Source organism: Oryzias melastigma, linkage group LG9 (genome assembly GCF_002922805.2).
Source record: "Oryzias melastigma strain HK-1 linkage group LG9, ASM292280v2, whole genome shotgun sequence".
Taxonomy (NCBI): domain Eukaryota; kingdom Metazoa; phylum Chordata; class Actinopteri; order Beloniformes; family Adrianichthyidae; genus Oryzias; species Oryzias melastigma.
The window spans coordinates 19,386,995-19,405,397 of NC_050520.1; the positions used below are offsets into that span (position 1 = coordinate 19,386,995).

Sequence of the window (18,403 nt, forward strand, 5' to 3'; positions counted from 1 at the left end):
TAGCTTCAATGCTGCAGTGTGAATTTGCAGATCATCCCTCCTGGGACTCACCTCAGCTGCTGGCCGGGCCATTGACAACTCCCATTCTTAGCACTCACAGCACACTCACAAACTGACTCAAAAAAAGATCTGCCTCTTAACTATTTCTATGTGCAACATTTCTACTTTATGTTTCAGCAATCTTTTGGAGTTTCTTGTAAATTTAACCACCGATTGTGATTCTGAAAACATTCTAGGACTTTGCAAAAACATTCTATAAAGCATTAAATGTCTGTTTATTAAAAAATAAGCTGTCCCTGCTGATGTAAGAGAATGTCTGCTTTAAAAAAAGGCCCTGCTCTGAAGAGCCCGTGCAGCACCTATTGATTCCTCACACCCAGAGTGAAGGAGTTTACTCTGCAGACTTTAACAGAAACCAGAGGAATGTGTTAAATCCATCCCTCTGAAATGAATGTGGAAGAACAAACATAATCAGCTGTTATTCAGAAAACTGTCATCTTTGTTATCCCATAACCACACAAGTTATTATTTCTGCACAGAGTCATTCTATAAGCTCATGCAGGGATTGACAAAAGAACTAAGTCTGAAACATGAAAACAAACTGGTTGAAAGATAAATTGAGACTTTATGAAAACATTGAAATATAAATATAAATAGAATAAATCTGATGTGTTTAAATGTTTAAAGAAAAGGGAATCAATGGCTATGAAAGAAGGGCTAATTTCCTAAGATTTTGACTGCAGCCCCAAAACATGTTTTCTGGCTTTGTTTTCCTTTAGGATAAAAAAATAAGTCATTTTATGCTTTGACTGGTTGAAATTCAGACATTCACATGGCAAAAATCTTATAGTGGGAAGAAGAGCAAAAACAAATAAAAAAAAAAAATCTGAATGAATCTGACCTACGATAAAAGGGATTTCAAACTTAGAGATTGATTTTCTATATAATGGCTTGGTTACATGTTATAGTTCAACTAAAATTGTGCATAATTTGATTATGTTTTTTTAAATAATAAATGAAGAACCTCATAAATGTGTTATTATATCCTAACTTCAGATGCTTTGAACTAGTAACAAAGACAATAATGCCTTCCTGTTAGCAATCTGGCCTGAGAAGGAGCAACAAAAGACAGCTGGTGAATAAGGAAGGATTAGAATAAAGAAAATTAAGCTTTTTAATGAATGAATCAGTGAATGAAACTTTATTTGTATTAGCACTTTAAAAAGTATTCAGAGTACCAAAGTGCTTTACTATCATATGAGACTATAAATGAGTATTCTTGTGTTTTTGTGGCATATTTAGAGCATTTGTCGATTTTTGTGAGAATGAAGCTCATAATCAAAGATGTTGATTTGGAAACGGAATGATGACAAAGACATCGAGACGGGAGGGGAATGGTTGAACTGGGTGAAACAGCAAGTCACCTTGAAGGGAGAGTACACCTAGAAAAAAAGCTGCCATGTCAGTGTATGACTCAGCTATAAAATAATTAGTGAAGTGGGCGGCATTTTCTCCTTTTATTTTGTTGTTGTGCGTTAATATTACTATTTCAGCAGTGTTTGTCACAAATCGAGTGATATTTTAAACATTTTGTTAGTGACATCTAACACTGACACATTGAATCAGTTCATTAACTGTTTCTATATATGTCAGTCTGATAATGGCATAATAGTTTTTATTTTATTTTACTTTATTGTTCTTAGATTCGTAATTTCCACAGATGAATCCTAAAGGTTCTAAATAATTTTATAGCTGTTAGTCCAATACTGAAGTTTCTAGAAAAGGAATTAAACATCTGCCTTGCTCACAGCGCCTCCTGCTGGACGGTCAGCAGACTTGACATGCAGTTCATAGACCTGTCTACAGGGGGCAGCAGAGAAAACGCTCCTCGGTCATTTTTTGTGTTTACTTCCGGTTTAGCTCACAAGTTTGAGAGACGAGGGAAACTCGAAACAATTTTCTCCAAAACTACGATGTAAATTTTTATTAAAATGCATCGACAGCAGTCTTTATTTGACTACTGGACACAAGAAAACAACGATTTAGTGAAAATTTGTAAGGTATGGTACTTTAGAAGTCCGATTCTCTAAAAATAAATAAATAAAACTATCTCGCATTTCTGAATAGGATAAATGATGTTCATTTCCTTAAAAAAGTTGTAAAGACATACTAAATAACATTTGTTGCTTAAAATTGTGTCTTTAATATCAGGCTTTCTGAAGAGCCGCCTTCATTGTTAAGAGTTTTGAGTTTACTTTTTTTTTTATACCAGGACCTTTGTATCTATTTCATACATTTACAACAGGTACTGTTAGCTTCTAAGCCAGGCTGTAGTTTTTCTTGTTTCTGTATCACTTATATGAAAATCTTTCAGAAACATGAAGGACAGAAAGCTGTGGGTCCACATCTGACCTCTGACTTTCAAAAGCTGTTGAGAAAAATACAAGGTGCCTCATCTTAATTAACTGGAAATCTTCCTTGTTAAAACATATATATCCAAAAGGATTATTTCAACTTAATTTCAGTTTCTACTTATTAATAAGGGATTTTTTTCTCTATTCTTATAGGAGTCCCGCCTGAAACTGATCATGCACAGCTGGAGCTCTCGGTTGTGTACAATGCCTGTATCTGCTTTATTGCCCAGTCTCAGTTCACTGAAGCTGAGCTCCTCCTCAAACAAGCAGCTGAGAGAAGTGAGTCCCTTTTCAAACTATGTCATAACTACTGACATGGGATGGTTCACTTTTTCACCTCTTGACTTTATATTTTGCAGCTCTACAAATGAAAGGAGAAAGCCTTTGTCAGTTGGATGCTCCTATAGTTTGGATGACGGCTGTTAAATCAGTAAAGAACACAGCTTTACATCGCTTTTTGCTGTTTCTCCCCTGTTTGCAGTGGGCAATATGGTTGGCCACATGCCAGCTAAAGCCTATAGAGGATTTTCAGGTTTGTCTTGCAGCCTAATGATTTTATCACCATGCTTGATAGACTTAATCTTAATTTCACATCATACATTTATGTAAATACATGATTTGATTATTTTTTTTTCTTATAATGCTGCAGGAGACCTCCTTGTTTGAGGCTATAATTGGTGGAGTTGGAGGTGAATTTGGAGAACACGCAAAGGAAAAGTTCAGAATTGTTCCCACACTAGTGATGGATCCAAAGCGACTTGTTGAGTTATTGCAGATCTGCAGTGTCATTGCTCAAGGTCAGGATTTTTCACAATCGTTCTCTTGATAACATTGTTTGAGTAAATATGACTGGTCACTGATTTATTTACTCATAACTTGTAAGCAGCAAACAGGACATCAATTTGAAAAATGGCCTTTCAGCTTTTTGTATGATTTCCCACCCATTAAACAAACACCACTTTTAAAAGCTAATCATTATTATTCAATCATGCTTTATTGCTTTTGGCAAACAAACTAAAAGGCTCTTTCAGCATATTTTCCCTCTGTTCTGTTTCTTTTAAGGTGCGGAAAAACTGAATGAAGGTAGGGGCTCGGAAGCTTTGCCTCGTTTGCAGGCAGCTTCCAAACTGCCAGCTCCCAAAGCTCTTGTTGCTTACACCCACCTCCTATCAGGCTCCTGCCTCACCCATATGGTACACTTTTTTTTAATACAGTTGAAAAAAAAAAAGAAAAAGGCCTTTAAGGTTTTTATCCAGCAAATGTTGTTTGTATTTATTTCCAGAACTGCCCTCAGATGGCACTGCAGTGCTACAAAAAGGCCTTGGAAACAGACGCCCAGTGTGTGTATGCGCTTCATCAGAGCTCACGCATCTATAGCGAGCTTGGAAATGCACAAGCTGAGATACAAGCTCTTCATATATTGCACTTGGTTAGTAATGCAATGGAACTCAACTGTAAATACAAAGTGAAAAAGCTGCAAGTTGGTATGTTAGGGTAACATAAATACAGTATCTTGCAGGTGAAAATAAACATGTATGTCAATATAATGTGCATATAATGTCAAATAGATAAACAAAAGATGAATATTGCTCCACTCCACATACACACTTGGTTATAAGCCTGACGGATCATAAACAAAACTGTTTTTGTTCTGCAGACTTTGTTATTACCGTCTTCTGCAGAGCCCTCCACGGCTGGAGTCCATCTTCTCTCTCCATTCTTGCTTCTCGCCAGCCAATCACTGAAAAACCTGCTCTCAGTTCCATCTCCTCTCAGTGTCCTTCACAAACTGGCTCTCAAATGCATTCTCAATATCAGGTTAGTGAGACTTTCCTCTGAAAAGAAAACAAACCCAAACACATTTTTTGATGGCAATTAAGCAGATTTTTCTGCAGAGTACCTGAGGGGGTTAAACACTACCTGGACCTTCTGGCTGCTCTTCACTCAGAAGATCATCATGGAGTAAAAGTAAAAACAATGCCTGACACTCACTTATGTAAATAGTCTTTTGAAATATGTTAATTTTTTAACCTTTTTGTGCCCCCAGGTGCATTCCGAGTTCTCCACCCTCCCCAGGTTACCCAAACTCTACTTAGAAGCTGCCGTTGCCTTGCTCATGGCCCAGCGACCTGCAGACAGTATGGCCCTTTGCACAGAAGTCATTGAAACAACCCTGGAGCTTCTTCCAGAGAAACTGGTTATTGAAGAACCAGAGGAGGGAAGTGAGGCTTTGACCCAAGGCATGCGAGAGGAGGGTGAAGGGACACTTGCAGTGTTCCTCTGGGCTGCAGCTGCATACCTGCTACAAGGTCATTGCTACTCTCAGCTGAAGGACTGGAAACAAGCTGTGACTCACTACACAAGGTCTGTGATTGAGATAAAAACAGCTTTTTGACTTGATTATTCAGAATAAAAAGGCATTCCAGATAATGTTATGCCTTTCTAGGTGTGTCAACATGCTGGTGAAGGTGCACTTTAAAAGAAAAGGTACTTCTCAGATGTTTTAAACATTTTCTTAAACATTTAATTGTTGTTGCTGGAAGAGCTTTTCATATTTTTTACTTTATGCAGATGTCCAGACAGAAGTTTCAAAAGCAGGAAGACACCTCAGCCAAACAGCAGACCTGCACATCCTTCAAAGACTTAAGGGGCTTTCTTTAGCTGGTCGGGGGATCAGCTTCAGCCAGATGGACCACCTAAAGGAGGCTCTCAGGGACCTCCAGCTAAGCCTACAGGCTGTTCCAGGTTTGGGGGGAAAATACGTTATGTTGTATTGAGTGAGGGCCAAAGGTTTATAGGAATTTTGATTGAAAGTAAAATTTGGTTAATTCATTTTTTTAAGAAATATATTTAAGCTCCAGATCATTAGTTTGACCACATACGTGAAGTAAAGTTCATATAGACATATGAGAGAGTAATGCCATAAAAAATAACCTGATTTATGATCCGACCGTATTCAAGATTTAAAAAAGGTACAACAATGAATACAAGTGTGTAAGCTAAGACTCTTATTTGAGCTTTTCAGTTTTTGGTTGACATTTCCTAATAATCCCTTCCTTTTTACTATAGAGAGGTGTTTATCAAAACAATTGTCTCTTTAATGTATAACATGTGTCATGTACAGTATATCAATTTCAGCACAATCAGAAAAAAAACAAGAATGTGTTCTTATGGTGTGTGTTTTTCCCGATGTTTCAGAGGGTATTGGTGCAGGGCTGTGGTGTGGTGAAGTACTGTGGAGGCTTGACCGAAAGCGGGAGGCAGCAGCTCGCTGGGAAGTGACCTGGAACCTTCCCACTCAGTCCTCCACTGAGTAAGGCAGTGACGTTTCACTTCCTACAGTGGGGCAAAAAAGTACTTAATCAACCACCAATTGTGCCAGTTCTCCCAATTAAAAAGATGTGAGGCCTGTAATTTTCATCATAGGTATACCTTAATTGTGAGAGACAAAATGAAAGAAATAATCCAGAAAATCACATTGTCAATTTTTTTAAAGAATTTATTTGTAAATTATGGTGGAAAATTATTATTTGGTCAACTACAAAAAAAAGGCAAGATTTCTGGCTCTCACAGACCTGTAACTTCTATAAGAAGATCATCTGTCCTCCACTCGTTACCTGTATTAATGACACCTGTTTGAACTCGTTATCTACATGTAAGACACCTGTCCACAACCTCAAACAGTCACACTCCAAACTCCACTATGGCCAAGAATAAAGAGCTGTCTAAGGACAGCAGAAATAAAAATGTTGACCTGCACCAGGCTGGGAAGACTTAATGTACTTAATCCCCCAAAATAGTAATAGTTTGTGAAAACCTTGTGAAGATATTCAGAAAACATTTGAATGCTGTTATTGCAAACAAAGTATAGAACAAAGTACTGAGATGAACTTTTGTTATTGACCAAATATTTACTTTCCACCCTGATTTGCAAATAAATTCTTTAAAAGTCAGACAACTGGATTTAAAAAAATAATAATATTTTGTCTCTCATAGTTGAAGTAAATCTATGATGAAAATTACAGGTCTCTCTCATATTTTTAAGTGGGAGAACTTTCAAATTTTGTGGTTGACTATTTACATTTTTTGCCCCATTGTACATACAGTACAATCAACCGTAGATAACAACAAAATGTTCTCCTTTGTTTAAATTTCAATCCAAGCATCTTAAGATAAAATCAGATAACATGTTTATGTTTAATAGATCTGAAAAACTTTTTAAAGTTGAACATTTTATAGACTATTTTCATAATTTAAAACTAACCTGGATAACAGATTATTCTTTGATAGGCCTGCAAAGGTAAAAATATCAGAAAATATATCAAGGTGATTGTACTTTTAACTCCTGTCTTCACTCCTGTTGTGTTTTAGGAGTCTTCCCTTGTATGCACAAGAACCTTCCTTTGGTCCTTCGTTGGATCCAACAGAACTACGACACAGAATACAAAAACTCGGTCCAGTTTAGACAAATTTGAGGATGTCCTACTACAGAAAAGGTCTAAAATAAGGCATATTTCCCTAAACAAGACAATATAACCCATAAAAAGTGGGAAATTCTTTTTTTTCTGTCTTTTGAAGTAAAGAAGCAGTGTTTTATAGGATTTGTTGTTAACATAATCTGTGGTTGTTTTTTGTATAGAAAGTTTCTGGTCTGAATTTGTGGGACAGTAAAAGATTAGTTGTACATACATGACATGGTGTTACAGGAAAATGGATTGTACTCTAAAAAAGTGATACATTTCTTGAAAAATATAATTTAAAATATATAAATAAAAATGTTTAACCACTAAATTGTCTTCTATATGACATTTAGGGGTGAATCAAGTTGGATTTAAAAGCATGGCACAAAACAGGTTTTATTTCATCATGGGGGAAAAAAAGAATAAATAAAATACTAGTGTATTTTTTTTTTTTTTTTTTTTTAGTTTTCACTAAAAACGCGGTGGATATTTATTGGATGATATAGTTTTAGTTATGAGCCAATGGGAGAGATGTTGATGAAACCACAACTCCCCTCCGCCGTCGTAACGGGCTAAACTGCCACAGTTCTCCTAGTGACGGAGGGCTCCTCTTTTTTGATTGGCTGTCGAATTTTGATGGTTAATTCTCAGCCAATTACAGGATCGGAAGCATCCGACTCATGCTATAAGCGTAAAGACGGCACGTCATCTGCTACTCTTTCTTGTGGTTTCTCAGAGAAGTAGCGAAAACCGGTGAAGTCTCGAAATTTTAGGTAGAATTTATTTATTACAAGCAAACTAGGTGGACGACCATGGCCTCGGGAGGAGAGTAAGTACTAATAGCTTAGATGCAACCGATTATTATTTTTATATCAATTGCTAGCTGTTTAAAATCCCAATCTTGGTTGAGAATACGTTAGTATTTCTAGTTAGCTTAAATGCTAATACAGTTTGCTAGCAAATGAGCTAACGGGGTCAGATACTTCAATCTCCGCACTTTTGTTCGAACTCTATTTGCCTATCAATCATTCTACGTTGACCAGGGAAAATGATAGTGTTGTCAATACATCGTTGATGTTTGATGATTGGATACATGTAGTAAGACAGTTGTGTGACAGAGGGCTCACAAAGCGCAGTCATCCTGTCGTGCTTCAGTGCTAGCGCTAGCTTAGCAGCAGTGTCAAGGCCAAAGCCATCCACCATCACACCACGAAATTGGCCTGTCCGATGTTTATTGGCCTATTTCAGACTCTGTGAAAAACAGTTACGGGAACAAGTATATGCTACAAAGTGTTCAACACCTCGAAAACGGTTTTATCACGGGCTAGTAGGTAGACAAATGAAGCCGGTCGACAGTGTTGTTACCTTCGCGTTGAGCTGTCTTCAGCTGCAGCGCTCTGTGAAACTAAACAGGCTAATAGACTATATCTAAGTCATTTTACGAAGTTATATTCATTGTTAGCCCAGAAGCTTTGGTACTTCACCGTACGTTAGTTTGTATCGATGAGTAGTAACGGTGTTTAATAATTTCTTTCTCTGTTGTACTGTAAAACCTTAGATGAAGGACATGGCTAACAAAGTTTTTTTCAGATTCTTTTGCTGTGTCATCTGGGTTCTCTTGCTAGCCAGCCGGTTAGCTCAATGCTAACATTAGCAACCTGAAAGAGAAACCTTAGAAACGACCAACGAACGAGTTTTCTAGAACCCCGTCTGCTGGGACATCAATGTAACTGTTCATTATAATCTATAGTTACTCTTTGTGTACGGTGGGAATAATAAGAAATTAGTGAACAGCGCAAATCTGTCACGTACAGTGTTGTGTAATAGATCCGCTAGCATATCTGGACACAGGCAAAGCAGAAAATGTACATTCGTTTATGAGTAAAAAAAAAACAGCCTCGTTAAACACTAATAAAGTAATTTTAGGCCGGCAGAATGACGTTTCTGTGCTTTCTGCGTTTTAAAACTCATTACAAATTAATCTAAAATGGCACACGAGGCTTTTAAAAAGTTACGACCCAAAAAATTATAGGCGTTTTTTTTATTATTATTTTTTTATTACGTCTTTGGGTTTTCTTTCCTTTTCCTTTTTTCCCCTTCTACATTTTAAGTCAACTCTATTTTAAATGCATTTTTTTTCTCTTAAAGAAATCCTTGTTTAGGTACCAGAGTTTCTTATAAATAATATACAGGTTTAAATATTTAAACCTATTTACCTTAAGTAAATAACTCTTATAATTGTATTCTTCTATTGCATTGTCTAACTAGGTGTCTCCTGCTGTTGTTTTTGTAAAGTACACACGTAAATGCATTATTTTTTTCAGATCTAATCAATAGGCGTTAAGGCATTTCGACTAGCTCTGCAGTTTTTTGTTTCAAGCCTCAGTGTTTATTGATTATGTTCTTATACAGCAAAGCTAGCTGCTATATTGTTTGATTTGTAAAATATTGTTGCAAATTTCAATAGTTTTTTTTTTTCAATTGTGGTTGATGATTGTACTTTTGAAGTGTAATTTCTTTCATTTTTATGGCTTGCGAATCAGTCCAACAAATATGTAAAACATATGTTATAATATATGCTATATATATATATATATATATATATATATATATATATATATATATATATATATAGGTCTTTTAGGCTTTCCTTCCCTTTTATTTTTTAATTGTGATTTTGATAACTCAAAAATGCATTGGACTTTGTTTGAGACAAATTAAATGTTTATTAACATGTTCTTTTTTTTTCTTCAACACAGCCCCAAAAATGATGATTTATCAACAGCAATCCTGAAACAAAAGAGCAGGCCCAACAGACTGATTGTTGATGAGTCCATCAATGAGGACAACAGTGTAGTCTCTCTGTCTCAGGTAAATGTTAAAAAGAGTGTATTCTCTGTTGTAGCAACAAAATAAAAAAAAACCCTCTTATCTGTTGAGATGATTGATGCCACAATTTTTCAATCAAGGCCAAAATGGATGAGCTGCAGCTCTTCCGTGGAGACACAGTGCTGATGAAGGGAAAGAAGAGACGAGAGACTGTGTGCATCGTTCTCTCCGATGACACCTGTTCAGATGAAAAGGTTCGCATGAACAGGGTGGTGCGCAACAACCTGAGGGTTCGTCTCGGTGATGTCATCAGGTGAGAAGACTGCTAGATTCTCATATTTTATTCTGCACCCAATAGTGTGTAACATGTTTTTTTTAAATGTCACCCTCAGCATTCAGCCATGTCCTGATGTCAAATATGGGAAAAGGATCCATGTCCTTCCAATTGATGACACAGTAGAGGGAATTACTGGGAACCTGTTTGAGGTCTACCTGAAGCCATACTTCTTGGAGGCTTACAGGCCGATCCGCAAAGGTGAGCACTGAGATCCATTGTCAGATTAAAGACTGATGCCAGTCTATTTTACAGTTAAGCACATTGTTACTGTTATTTCACTTATTAAGGTGACATCTTCCTGGTCAGAGGAGGCATGCGTGCTGTGGAGTTTAAGGTGGTTGAGACAGATCCTTCCCCCTACTGTATTGTTGCTCCTGACACCGTCATTCATTGTGAGGGTGAGCCAATCCGGAGGGAGGTGAGTTTCACTTGTTGGTCCTGGGAGGGGGGTATCCAAAAGAAGGAAGACAAACGATTTATTTACATTCAGGATGAGGAAGAGTCTCTGAACGAAGTGGGCTATGATGACATTGGAGGAGTAAGGAAGCAGTTGGCTCAGATCAAAGAGATGGTGGAGCTGCCTCTCAGACACCCGGCACTGTTTAAGGCCATTGGAGTCAAGGTGAGGGATCTTTTATGTCTAAAAGTTAATCTGAAAGGAAAATATTGTGAAGTAATTTATGGTTTATTCCCCATAAATGTGATAGTACACTTTACAAATTAAGTTCTTACCCCAAGTTTTTATTTATTTTTTTTAGCCCCCTCGTGGAATCCTTCTTTATGGACCCCCTGGAACTGGAAAAACTTTAATTGCCAGGGCAGTGGCCAATGAAACTGGAGCCTTCTTCTTTCTTATCAATGGTATGGACATATTTCAGTTTGGATGTACATTTTTTTTTTCTTTTACTAGGATGAGTAGAAGGATTCTGAACATCAGTGTTCTGTTTGGCTGTGCTTGTATTTATCAGAATTGTTATGTTCAATTATATTTTCCTCTTTGTTTCAGGTCCTGAGATCATGTCTAAGTTGGCTGGAGAGAGTGAGAGTAACCTGAGAAAGGCCTTTGAAGAAGCTGAGAAAAATGCTCCTGCCATCATTTTTATTGATGAGCTTGATGCAATTGCTCCAAAGAGAGAGAAGGTGAGTAAATCATTGAACGCACAAGATTTTTTTTTTTGTGTATTTGTGTCTTTGTAATGTTATACTCTGTGTACTTGAGATTAATCAAGACAAAAGAAAATAGATCCATTTTAATAATTACACTTTGCTTTTTCAGACTCATGGCGAGGTGGAGAGGCGCATTGTGTCACAGCTGCTGACTCTTATGGATGGTCTGAAACAGCGAGCTCATGTGATTGTCATGGCTGCCACCAACAGACCCAACAGCATCGATCCGGCTCTCAGGAGATTTGGTAAACCGTCTTTGGAAAGCCCTTTAATTCTCCCTGAAGCCTTTACTAATTTAGTGTCGACTTAAAACGCTCCTGTACGGGAAAGACTTTTCCGACGTACTTTCAACCAAAGAATTTAAAGTTGCGCTTTATTCCTAAATGTTTTTTTTAGTTCACGTATACATTAAACAATTTTTTTTTTTTCATAAAATCTTTGGCTCATTTGTTTTGTTGCATCTGTATTTTAAGGTTAATGTCATCCTCCCTGCCTGTCACAACTTGTAAATGTTCTTGGTCGGCCACCGACCAATGTCAACTTTTAAAGAAAAACTATGCGGCCACTGTTCAAATTTTAAACTTTTTTTTAGAAATCTCCCTAGCCAACACACAGTATGTTAAAATGCAACTGCCACCTCCAGATTACAAATGTCACCATGGGGCCACTTGCTAAATTAGCTGAAAAACTTGCATTTGGGTTGCTGCATGGTGGTATCTTTGAATATGTGACCATAGTCTTATACTGCCAAAATACGATTGATTTCATTTTACAAAAATACTTCTCAGTTTGCTTTAAATTGAACAATTATCAATTAAATTACTTTTCCTTTTCACATTATGTTTAACAAAGGATATAATTCCTATTTTTAAAATGAGCATGGGGTGAATGTTTTACCTGGAGGAATAAAATTAACAAATATAATGAAATAATTAAAAATGTTCTTAGTTAATCTTCTTACAAATTTTTAAAGCATTTTCTTTTAAGTATAGAATTGCCTTGTTTATATCTGGTAAGCTTTTTCAGTTTCATTGAGCCAAACTTGTTTTCAAATCTTTCCACTGCAGGCCGTTTTGACAGAGAAGTGGATATTGGCATCCCCGATGCAACTGGCAGATTGGAGATTCTGCAGATTCACACCAAGAACATGAAACTGGCTGATGATGTGGACTTGGAACAGGTTTGTGCTTTCTAAATTCCTTTTTATTATAGTCCAAAGTACAATAGAATTGCACCTCACTTAGGCTTCTGATTTACCTTATCAATGTTTGTTCTGATTTTTATTATACAAGTTGAAATCTAATTGGTTTATTTTGAAGAGTTTTTTTATTATTATTCTGTGAGGTATCTTTGGTTGCTATATTGAAGTAGTCTTGTGTGGATTGTAGGTTGCCAATGAGACCCATGGTCATGTAGGAGCAGATCTGGCTGCTCTCTGCTCTGAGGCTGCTCTCCAGGCCATTAGAAAGAAGATGGACCTGATTGACCTGGAGGATGAGACCATTGATGCTGAAGTCATGAACTCACTTGCTGTTACCATGGATGACTTCAAGGTAAACCTGTAATGGAATCGTTTGAAATCAGATAGTAGTACATTAGCACGCACAGCTTGCAGTGGGCTGGATCAATGCTAACCCGATCGGTGCTGTCTTGTAGTGGGCTCTGAGCCAGAGTAACCCATCAGCACTGAGGGAGACGGTTGTTGAAGTTCCCAACATCACCTGGGATGATATTGGAGGTCTGGAAGATGTTAAGAGAGAGCTGCAGGAGTTGGTGCAGGTATGTGTAACAGCATATATGAAATGGCTATATTTGAAATGTCTGGTTCTGTGGTGATGGTGTGTCCTGTTTCTCTTAATGCAGTACCCAGTGGAGCATCCAGACAAGTTCCTGAAGTTTGGCATGACCCCTTCCAAAGGTGTGCTTTTCTATGGTCCCCCTGGTTGTGGTAAGACTCTGTTGGCCAAAGCAATCGCCAACGAGTGCCAGGCAAACTTCATCTCCATCAAAGGACCCGAGCTGCTCACCATGTGGTTTGGAGAGTCTGAGGCCAACGTCAGGGAGATCTTTGATAAGGCAAGAGTGTTTTTTATTTGTTATATTTCATACAGAAAGTTGCAAAACTAACAAGAACCTGTTTTAATTTTTGTCTCGTGTCTCCAGGCTCGCCAGGCCGCCCCCTGTGTTCTCTTCTTTGATGAGCTCGACTCCATAGCTAAGGCTCGTGGTGGCAATGTAGGTGATGGCGGCGGAGCTGCTGACCGTGTGATCAACCAGATCTTGACTGAGATGGATGGAATGTCGAGCAAGAAGAATGTCTTCATCATCGGAGCCACAAACAGACCAGACATCATTGACCCTGCCATCCTGAGACCTGGCCGCCTCGATCAGCTCATCTATATCCCCCTGCCCGATGAGAAGAGCAGGATCAGCATCCTGAAGGCCAACCTCCGCAAGAGCCCCATCAGCAAGGTGATGCTTGGAGCTGCTTTCCACAATCATCTTCTCTGTTGATTTTTTTTTTCTATAGGTCCAGCATTTGTAAAATCTAAAGTAGAAACACCCTTGCCATGATTTCACAAATGTTTTTCTCTATTTTTAACTGTTGTTTTAAAAATAATTTAGGATGTGGACTTGGACTTCCTGGCTAAGATGACCAACGGCTTCTCTGGAGCTGATCTTACGGAGATCTGCCAGCGGGCGTGCAAACTGGCCATCAGAGAGAGCATCGAGAGTGAGATCCGCCGAGAGAGGGAAAGGCAGACCAACCCGTCCGCTATGGTCAGGACCGCTCAAATGCTGTTCTCATGTGAATGAACATCTGGACCTAATGTTTTTTGTCGTCCTTTCACAGGAAGTTGAAGAGGACGATCCTGTTCCAGAAATCAGGAAAGACCACTTTGAAGAAGCGATGAGATTCGCTCGCCGTTCTGTCAGTGACAATGATATCCGCAAATACGAGATGTTTGCTCAGACTCTGCAGCAGAGCCGTGGATTTGGAAGCTTCAGGTCTGTAGCTGGAAAATTGGCATGTTTTATAAAAGTTGTTCAAATGTGGACGATGTTGAAGTAGCTAACGGCAACTAAGGCTAAAAAAAGTAGCGTTTTGTTTTGGGAGGCATCCAATTACAACCGTGGCTTCAGAAGGGTTGTTCTATCAGTTTATAATATTTAAAATTTAAGGTGTTAATTTTTTTTTTTTGCCGTTCAGGTTTCCCTCCAGTACTGCTGGAGGAAGTGGTCCAACCCATGGCACAGGCGGAACAGGAACTGGTCCTGTGTTCAATGAAGATAACGATGATGATCTGTATGGATAAAGGCACACTGCCCCACGGTGGCCAGTACTGGGATCACACCTGTACAAATTCTCACCAGATTCCACATTTTTAGGACTTTGTGCTTCTTTCATGTGTTTTTTTTTCTTTCTATTTTTTTGTTTTCTTTTTCCCCCATTTGGAGAAAGCATGTAGCTTATTGGCTTACCCTGACTTTGTTTTGAGTTGGGGATTTTGGAAAATAAAAGGTGAGTGACAGGTTCAAAGAGTTTCCTCCCGTTGGGGTGGGTGGGTAACTGAGGTTTTTTTTTTGTTTGTTTTTTTTTCGAGTGGCCTCATTATCTGTATTTCACAACACAAACGGCTATGCTGATTGGAATATGTGCGAGACTTGGAAAGACAAAAAAAAAACATATTGCTGATATTTCTCCTTTTTTCTTTTTTAAAATAAACAGTAGCATATAATGTATTACAGATTTGTCAAGGTTATGTTGTTGAAAATAAAATCTGAAGAAATTGAAATATTTGTTTTTGTAATTCCTCCTTAAGGACCAATATTCCTTATAGTATTTAAGTTAATCTAAACCCCTTCTCATTACTATTTAAACCTGGATCTTTGGATGCAGACTTTATACAATCCAGCTAATGACAAATATATTTGTCTATATCTACAAAAGTTCTTATTTTTGAAGTTCACACTTTGGTGTTTTAATGTTGTTAAAGGAAACGATGAAAATGTATTACGTTGATTAAAAAGCAGTTCTGTCATTCACCACAGAGTGTCACTCTTAAGGTGTCTTTTACAAGTCATTTCAGAGAGAACAACAATCTGATTTGTATTTATTCCCAACAAGTTGATTTGTCTTCAGCGTAGACTCAGTAGGGATCGTGGAAAGGGAAATGAGGATGTTCTGCATCTCTCCACACTGTCTTGCCATCCCTCTGTGGAAGAGTCAGAAATATATTGATAAAATAAGCTATAAATTACAGTAAAATTAGAAGGAAAAAATGACCTCACTAAAAAAGGGTGCAATGCTCTTCTGTTTACATTTATTTTGTTTTTTTATATTGCTTATGCATGATTTTAATAAAAATGTAGGATTTTTTTTTTTTTTAAGTTTTTCCAATAACTTCTTGATCTGAACCAACAATGTCTCCATATTTTGTATATTTCCAAGTAGAGCCTTTGTTAATTCATTGATTGCATTAATTACATCAAGTGATAAGAATTTGGAGAGCTCATAAGTTATTAAATCCAGTTTTCTCACCACTACTGTTGGAACGATGAAGCGCCTGTTGCAGGTGAAAGAATCGATCAGCTTCATGTCCTCTTGCGACAACTTGAAATCGAACACGTTCAGGTTCTGCTGGATTCTGGAGGGCGTAACGCTTTTGGGGATACATGCCATACCCCTCTGAGTGTGCCACCTGTAGTGTGGGATGATTTGGTTTTCAGTTGGATCTATCTGCACATGAGTTGTAAAAAAAAAAAATGTTGGGTTAGTTCGTACCTGAGTATCACCTGAGCAGGTGATTTCTGGTATCGTTGAGCGATTCCCACCAACTTAGGATCCTCCAGCAAACGGGGTTCATCTGGAGATGCCCAGGGTCTGTCTCCACTCCCCAGAGGACTGTAGGCCGTCACACAAACTGCCAAAGACCTGAAAACAGGAATGTGCAATATTATAAAAAGACATGAAGAGTTTCAGTCAAATTTTTTGTTGCTTACTGGCAGTGTGATAGAAGATCTGCTTGAGACAGATAAGGATGACATTCTACCTGTATTATAAAATAGTTAAATTCTTAGGTTCTCTTTCTGGAATGAGTTATAAATTTTAAAGAAATAGTTCCACCTGGTTCACCACAGGTTTGTGTTTTGCCACGCGCATGATTTCATCCATCTGCCTGGCATTGAAGTTGGACAATCCTATAGCCTTCACAAGACCCTTCTCCACCAGGTCCTCCATGGCTTTCCAAGTGTCCCTGTAGTGCATGTCAGAGTAGCAGATGGTTCCATCGTCTCTTCGAGGCATCAGCTCTTTCCCTCTCCTGAAACATCATCAAACTGTTTTCATACATGCATTTGTTTTGGAGGGGATGTTCTCCTAAATGCCACTCACTGAAAAGCCATGGGCCAGTGCATGAGGTAAAGGTCCAGGTAGGACAGACCCAGGTGGGCCAAACTGGTCCTGCAGGCGTCCTCCACATCTTCTGGATTGTGCTTGGTGTTCCACAGTTTGGAAGTCACAAAAAGCTCATCACGCCTCAGTGTCTAGTGTGTAAAGGACATGTGTCTGAATTCTTTGCTTTAAATTGAATACATTGAAGTACATAAAGATATTGGAAACTGACCTAGAGGGCTGGTATACTTTGGTTCTGACCATTGTGATCACTTTTTCAGCTTAACATGAGTCCTTGTTTTGAATAAAATTTAGATTTTTTTTCTATGAAATGAAATGCTTCACAACCAAGATTTGATTGACTAATTTGTCGATGCAATAATCAAAACTTTTAAAAATTGGCTTAAGGTCCAGCTTCTTTGCACCCCAAAGTGTCTTACCTTTCCCGGACCAACACACAGAGCCAGAGCCTCTCCAATCTCCTGCTCGTTGCCATAGACCGCAGCACAGTCGATGTGCCTGTACCCACATTCCAAAGCTGCCACTACAGCCTGTTTCACCTGAAAATGCATGGATGCTATAGGATTCAAGGTTGAGTTTCGCTGACAGGATCTGTGTATTTATAGCCCTACCTGTCCTGCAGAACTCTTCCACGTGCCGAGTCCAATCATCGGCATCCTCTGCCCTGATGACAGAGTCACAAAGGTGCTCATATTTATAGCTCCGAGGACCTGTCAATGGAGAGACTGAAACAGTGGAATGTGTTAGTGACCTATCAGTACTAACACTCTGCAAGTGATTATTACTGACACACTGCCTCTTCTATGAGGACATTTGAATGTATGAGTTCTCTAAGTCATTTCTGAAGTTCAGGACAAGAAATGTAAAGCAGATCAGAATGAAGGTTAGGCTGTGTAAAAGCAATGAAATGAACTCTACATCCCCATGAGAATATCTCCACAACTGGGTGTCTGTGAATCCCGTATATATAGAAAAATTGAGAATGCATTCGTTATCCAACTTAAAGACAGCGGGCCAAATTTCAGTTGACCTACTTCTTTTTTTCTCTCTCAGTCAAACAGCTCAACGGATTTTTAAACTTTGAAGGAAACCTTCCGCACAGCCAGAAATGGCTGATATTGCCATTAGTCACAGTTTATTGCTGCAGACTTTAAGCATCCTTCATGCATGCAGTTCTATCTGTTTGCTCACACTTTGATCAGTAAAACACGGCTAGGATTTCAGTCTCTTACAGCAGATCGATTCCCTTCAGATCCAAATGCATGTCAAAGGCAAATGATCTGACTAAATCCCATCAAATCTCATTTTTTGTTCTTACCTTCAGTCACTTATACAGTGAGGTTTGAGTCCATCTGGGTTTTGGCAGCGTGAGGACAAAGTCTGTCTTTATTTATCCGTAACCAACAGTGATGGGAAGTGTCCAAACTCCACTGTGCTCACAGTTAAACATCGACACCAGAGTCCCTCCAAGATAAAAGAAACAATATTTTGACTTTTTTGCTACAGAGCTAAAGGGACACTGAAGTAAAAATACAAACATTTAAGTAAAAAAATGTTTTTTTTTTTCAAAAATTGAAGAAAAAAATGTGCTTATTAACTGGTGTGCACCAGTTACTATCAGAATTTTTTTATTCTTCAATTTTAAGAGAATTTAAATTTTTTTAGTTACTAACTGGTGCACATCTACAGAGCCCCTAAAGGGACATTGAATTAAAATAAATAAATAAATACAAATTCTGGTTACTATCTGTTGAGCACAAATTGTTCACCAGATTTTTTT

At 38.1% G+C, this 18,403-nt stretch overlaps 3 protein-coding genes across 3 annotated transcripts; 2 read left to right on the forward strand and 1 right to left on the reverse strand.

Annotated features, from left to right (window-relative positions):
- Nucleotides 1-1,876: 1,876 nt before the first annotated feature.
- On the forward strand, nucleotides 1,877-7,205 carry fancg (FA complementation group G). The gene is made up of 14 exons (XM_024275185.2): nucleotides 1,877-2,060; nucleotides 2,375-2,447; nucleotides 2,568-2,693; nucleotides 2,774-2,946; nucleotides 3,064-3,211; nucleotides 3,477-3,607; nucleotides 3,697-3,843; nucleotides 4,072-4,232; nucleotides 4,310-4,382; nucleotides 4,462-4,778; nucleotides 4,861-4,901; nucleotides 4,986-5,159; nucleotides 5,613-5,727; nucleotides 6,786-7,205. The coding sequence occupies exons 1-14, from the start codon at nucleotides 1,992-1,994 to the stop codon at nucleotides 6,877-6,879; spliced, it is 1,842 nt and encodes a 613-aa protein (XP_024130953.1). The 5' UTR covers nucleotides 1,877-1,991; the 3' UTR covers nucleotides 6,880-7,205.
- Nucleotides 7,206-7,531: 326 nt separating this feature from the next.
- LOC112148242 (valosin containing protein) lies at nucleotides 7,532-15,004 on the forward strand. Its single transcript, XM_024275182.2, has 17 exons — nucleotides 7,532-7,703; nucleotides 9,634-9,745; nucleotides 9,844-10,016; nucleotides 10,096-10,238; nucleotides 10,328-10,458; nucleotides 10,531-10,662; nucleotides 10,799-10,901; nucleotides 11,047-11,180; nucleotides 11,317-11,452; nucleotides 12,275-12,387; nucleotides 12,596-12,760; nucleotides 12,864-12,986; nucleotides 13,071-13,283; nucleotides 13,371-13,679; nucleotides 13,833-13,988; nucleotides 14,062-14,216; nucleotides 14,419-15,004. The coding sequence occupies exons 1-17, from the start codon at nucleotides 7,687-7,689 to the stop codon at nucleotides 14,522-14,524; spliced, it is 2,421 nt and encodes an 806-aa protein (XP_024130950.1). The 5' UTR covers nucleotides 7,532-7,686; the 3' UTR covers nucleotides 14,525-15,004.
- On the reverse strand, nucleotides 14,620-18,127 carry akr1a1a (aldo-keto reductase family 1, member A1a (aldehyde reductase)). The gene is made up of 9 exons (XM_024275184.2): nucleotides 17,942-18,127; nucleotides 17,235-17,348; nucleotides 17,043-17,162; nucleotides 16,603-16,754; nucleotides 16,336-16,531; nucleotides 16,212-16,261; nucleotides 15,994-16,143; nucleotides 15,751-15,910; nucleotides 14,620-15,424 (listed from the first exon to the last, which is right to left on the reverse strand). The coding sequence occupies exons 2-9, from the start codon at nucleotides 17,313-17,315 to the stop codon at nucleotides 15,359-15,361; spliced, it is 975 nt and encodes a 324-aa protein (XP_024130952.1). The 5' UTR covers nucleotides 17,316-17,348; nucleotides 17,942-18,127; the 3' UTR covers nucleotides 14,620-15,358.
- Nucleotides 18,128-18,403: the final 276 nt, after the last annotated feature.

What these genes read in the sequence shown, in the direction of transcription:
- fancg (XM_024275185.2), top strand. Translation starts at nt 1,992, where the DNA reads ATGCATCGACAGCAGTCTTTATTTGACTACTGGACACAAGAAAACAAC. An exon ending in AAATGCATTCTCAATATCAG is followed by an intron (nt 4,233 to 4,309) that starts GTTAGTGAGACT and finishes ATTTTTCTGCAG; the next exon opens with AGTACCTGAGGGGGTTAAAC. An exon ending in CCCACTCAGTCCTCCACTGA is followed by an intron (nt 5,728 to 6,785) that starts GTAAGGCAGTGA and finishes GTTGTGTTTTAG; the next exon opens with GAGTCTTCCCTTGTATGCAC.
- LOC112148242 (XM_024275182.2), top strand. An exon ending in TTAAGGCCATTGGAGTCAAG is followed by an intron (nt 10,663 to 10,798) that starts GTGAGGGATCTT and finishes TATTTTTTTTAG; the next exon opens with CCCCCTCGTGGAATCCTTCT. An exon ending in TTGCTCCAAAGAGAGAGAAG is followed by an intron (nt 11,181 to 11,316) that starts GTGAGTAAATCA and finishes TTGCTTTTTCAG; the next exon opens with ACTCATGGCGAGGTGGAGAG.
- akr1a1a (XM_024275184.2), bottom strand. Translation starts at nt 17,315, where the DNA reads ATGAGCACCTTTGTGACTCTGTCATCAGGGCAGAGGATGCCGATGATT. An exon ending in GATCTTCTATCACACTGCCA is followed by an intron (nt 16,144 to 16,211) that starts GTAAGCAACAAA and finishes TCCTGTTTTCAG; the next exon opens with GTCTTTGGCAGTTTGTGTGA. An exon ending in TCATCGTTCCAACAGTAGTG is followed by an intron (nt 15,425 to 15,750) that starts GTGAGAAAACTG and finishes ACTCTTCCACAG; the next exon opens with AGGGATGGCAAGACAGTGTG.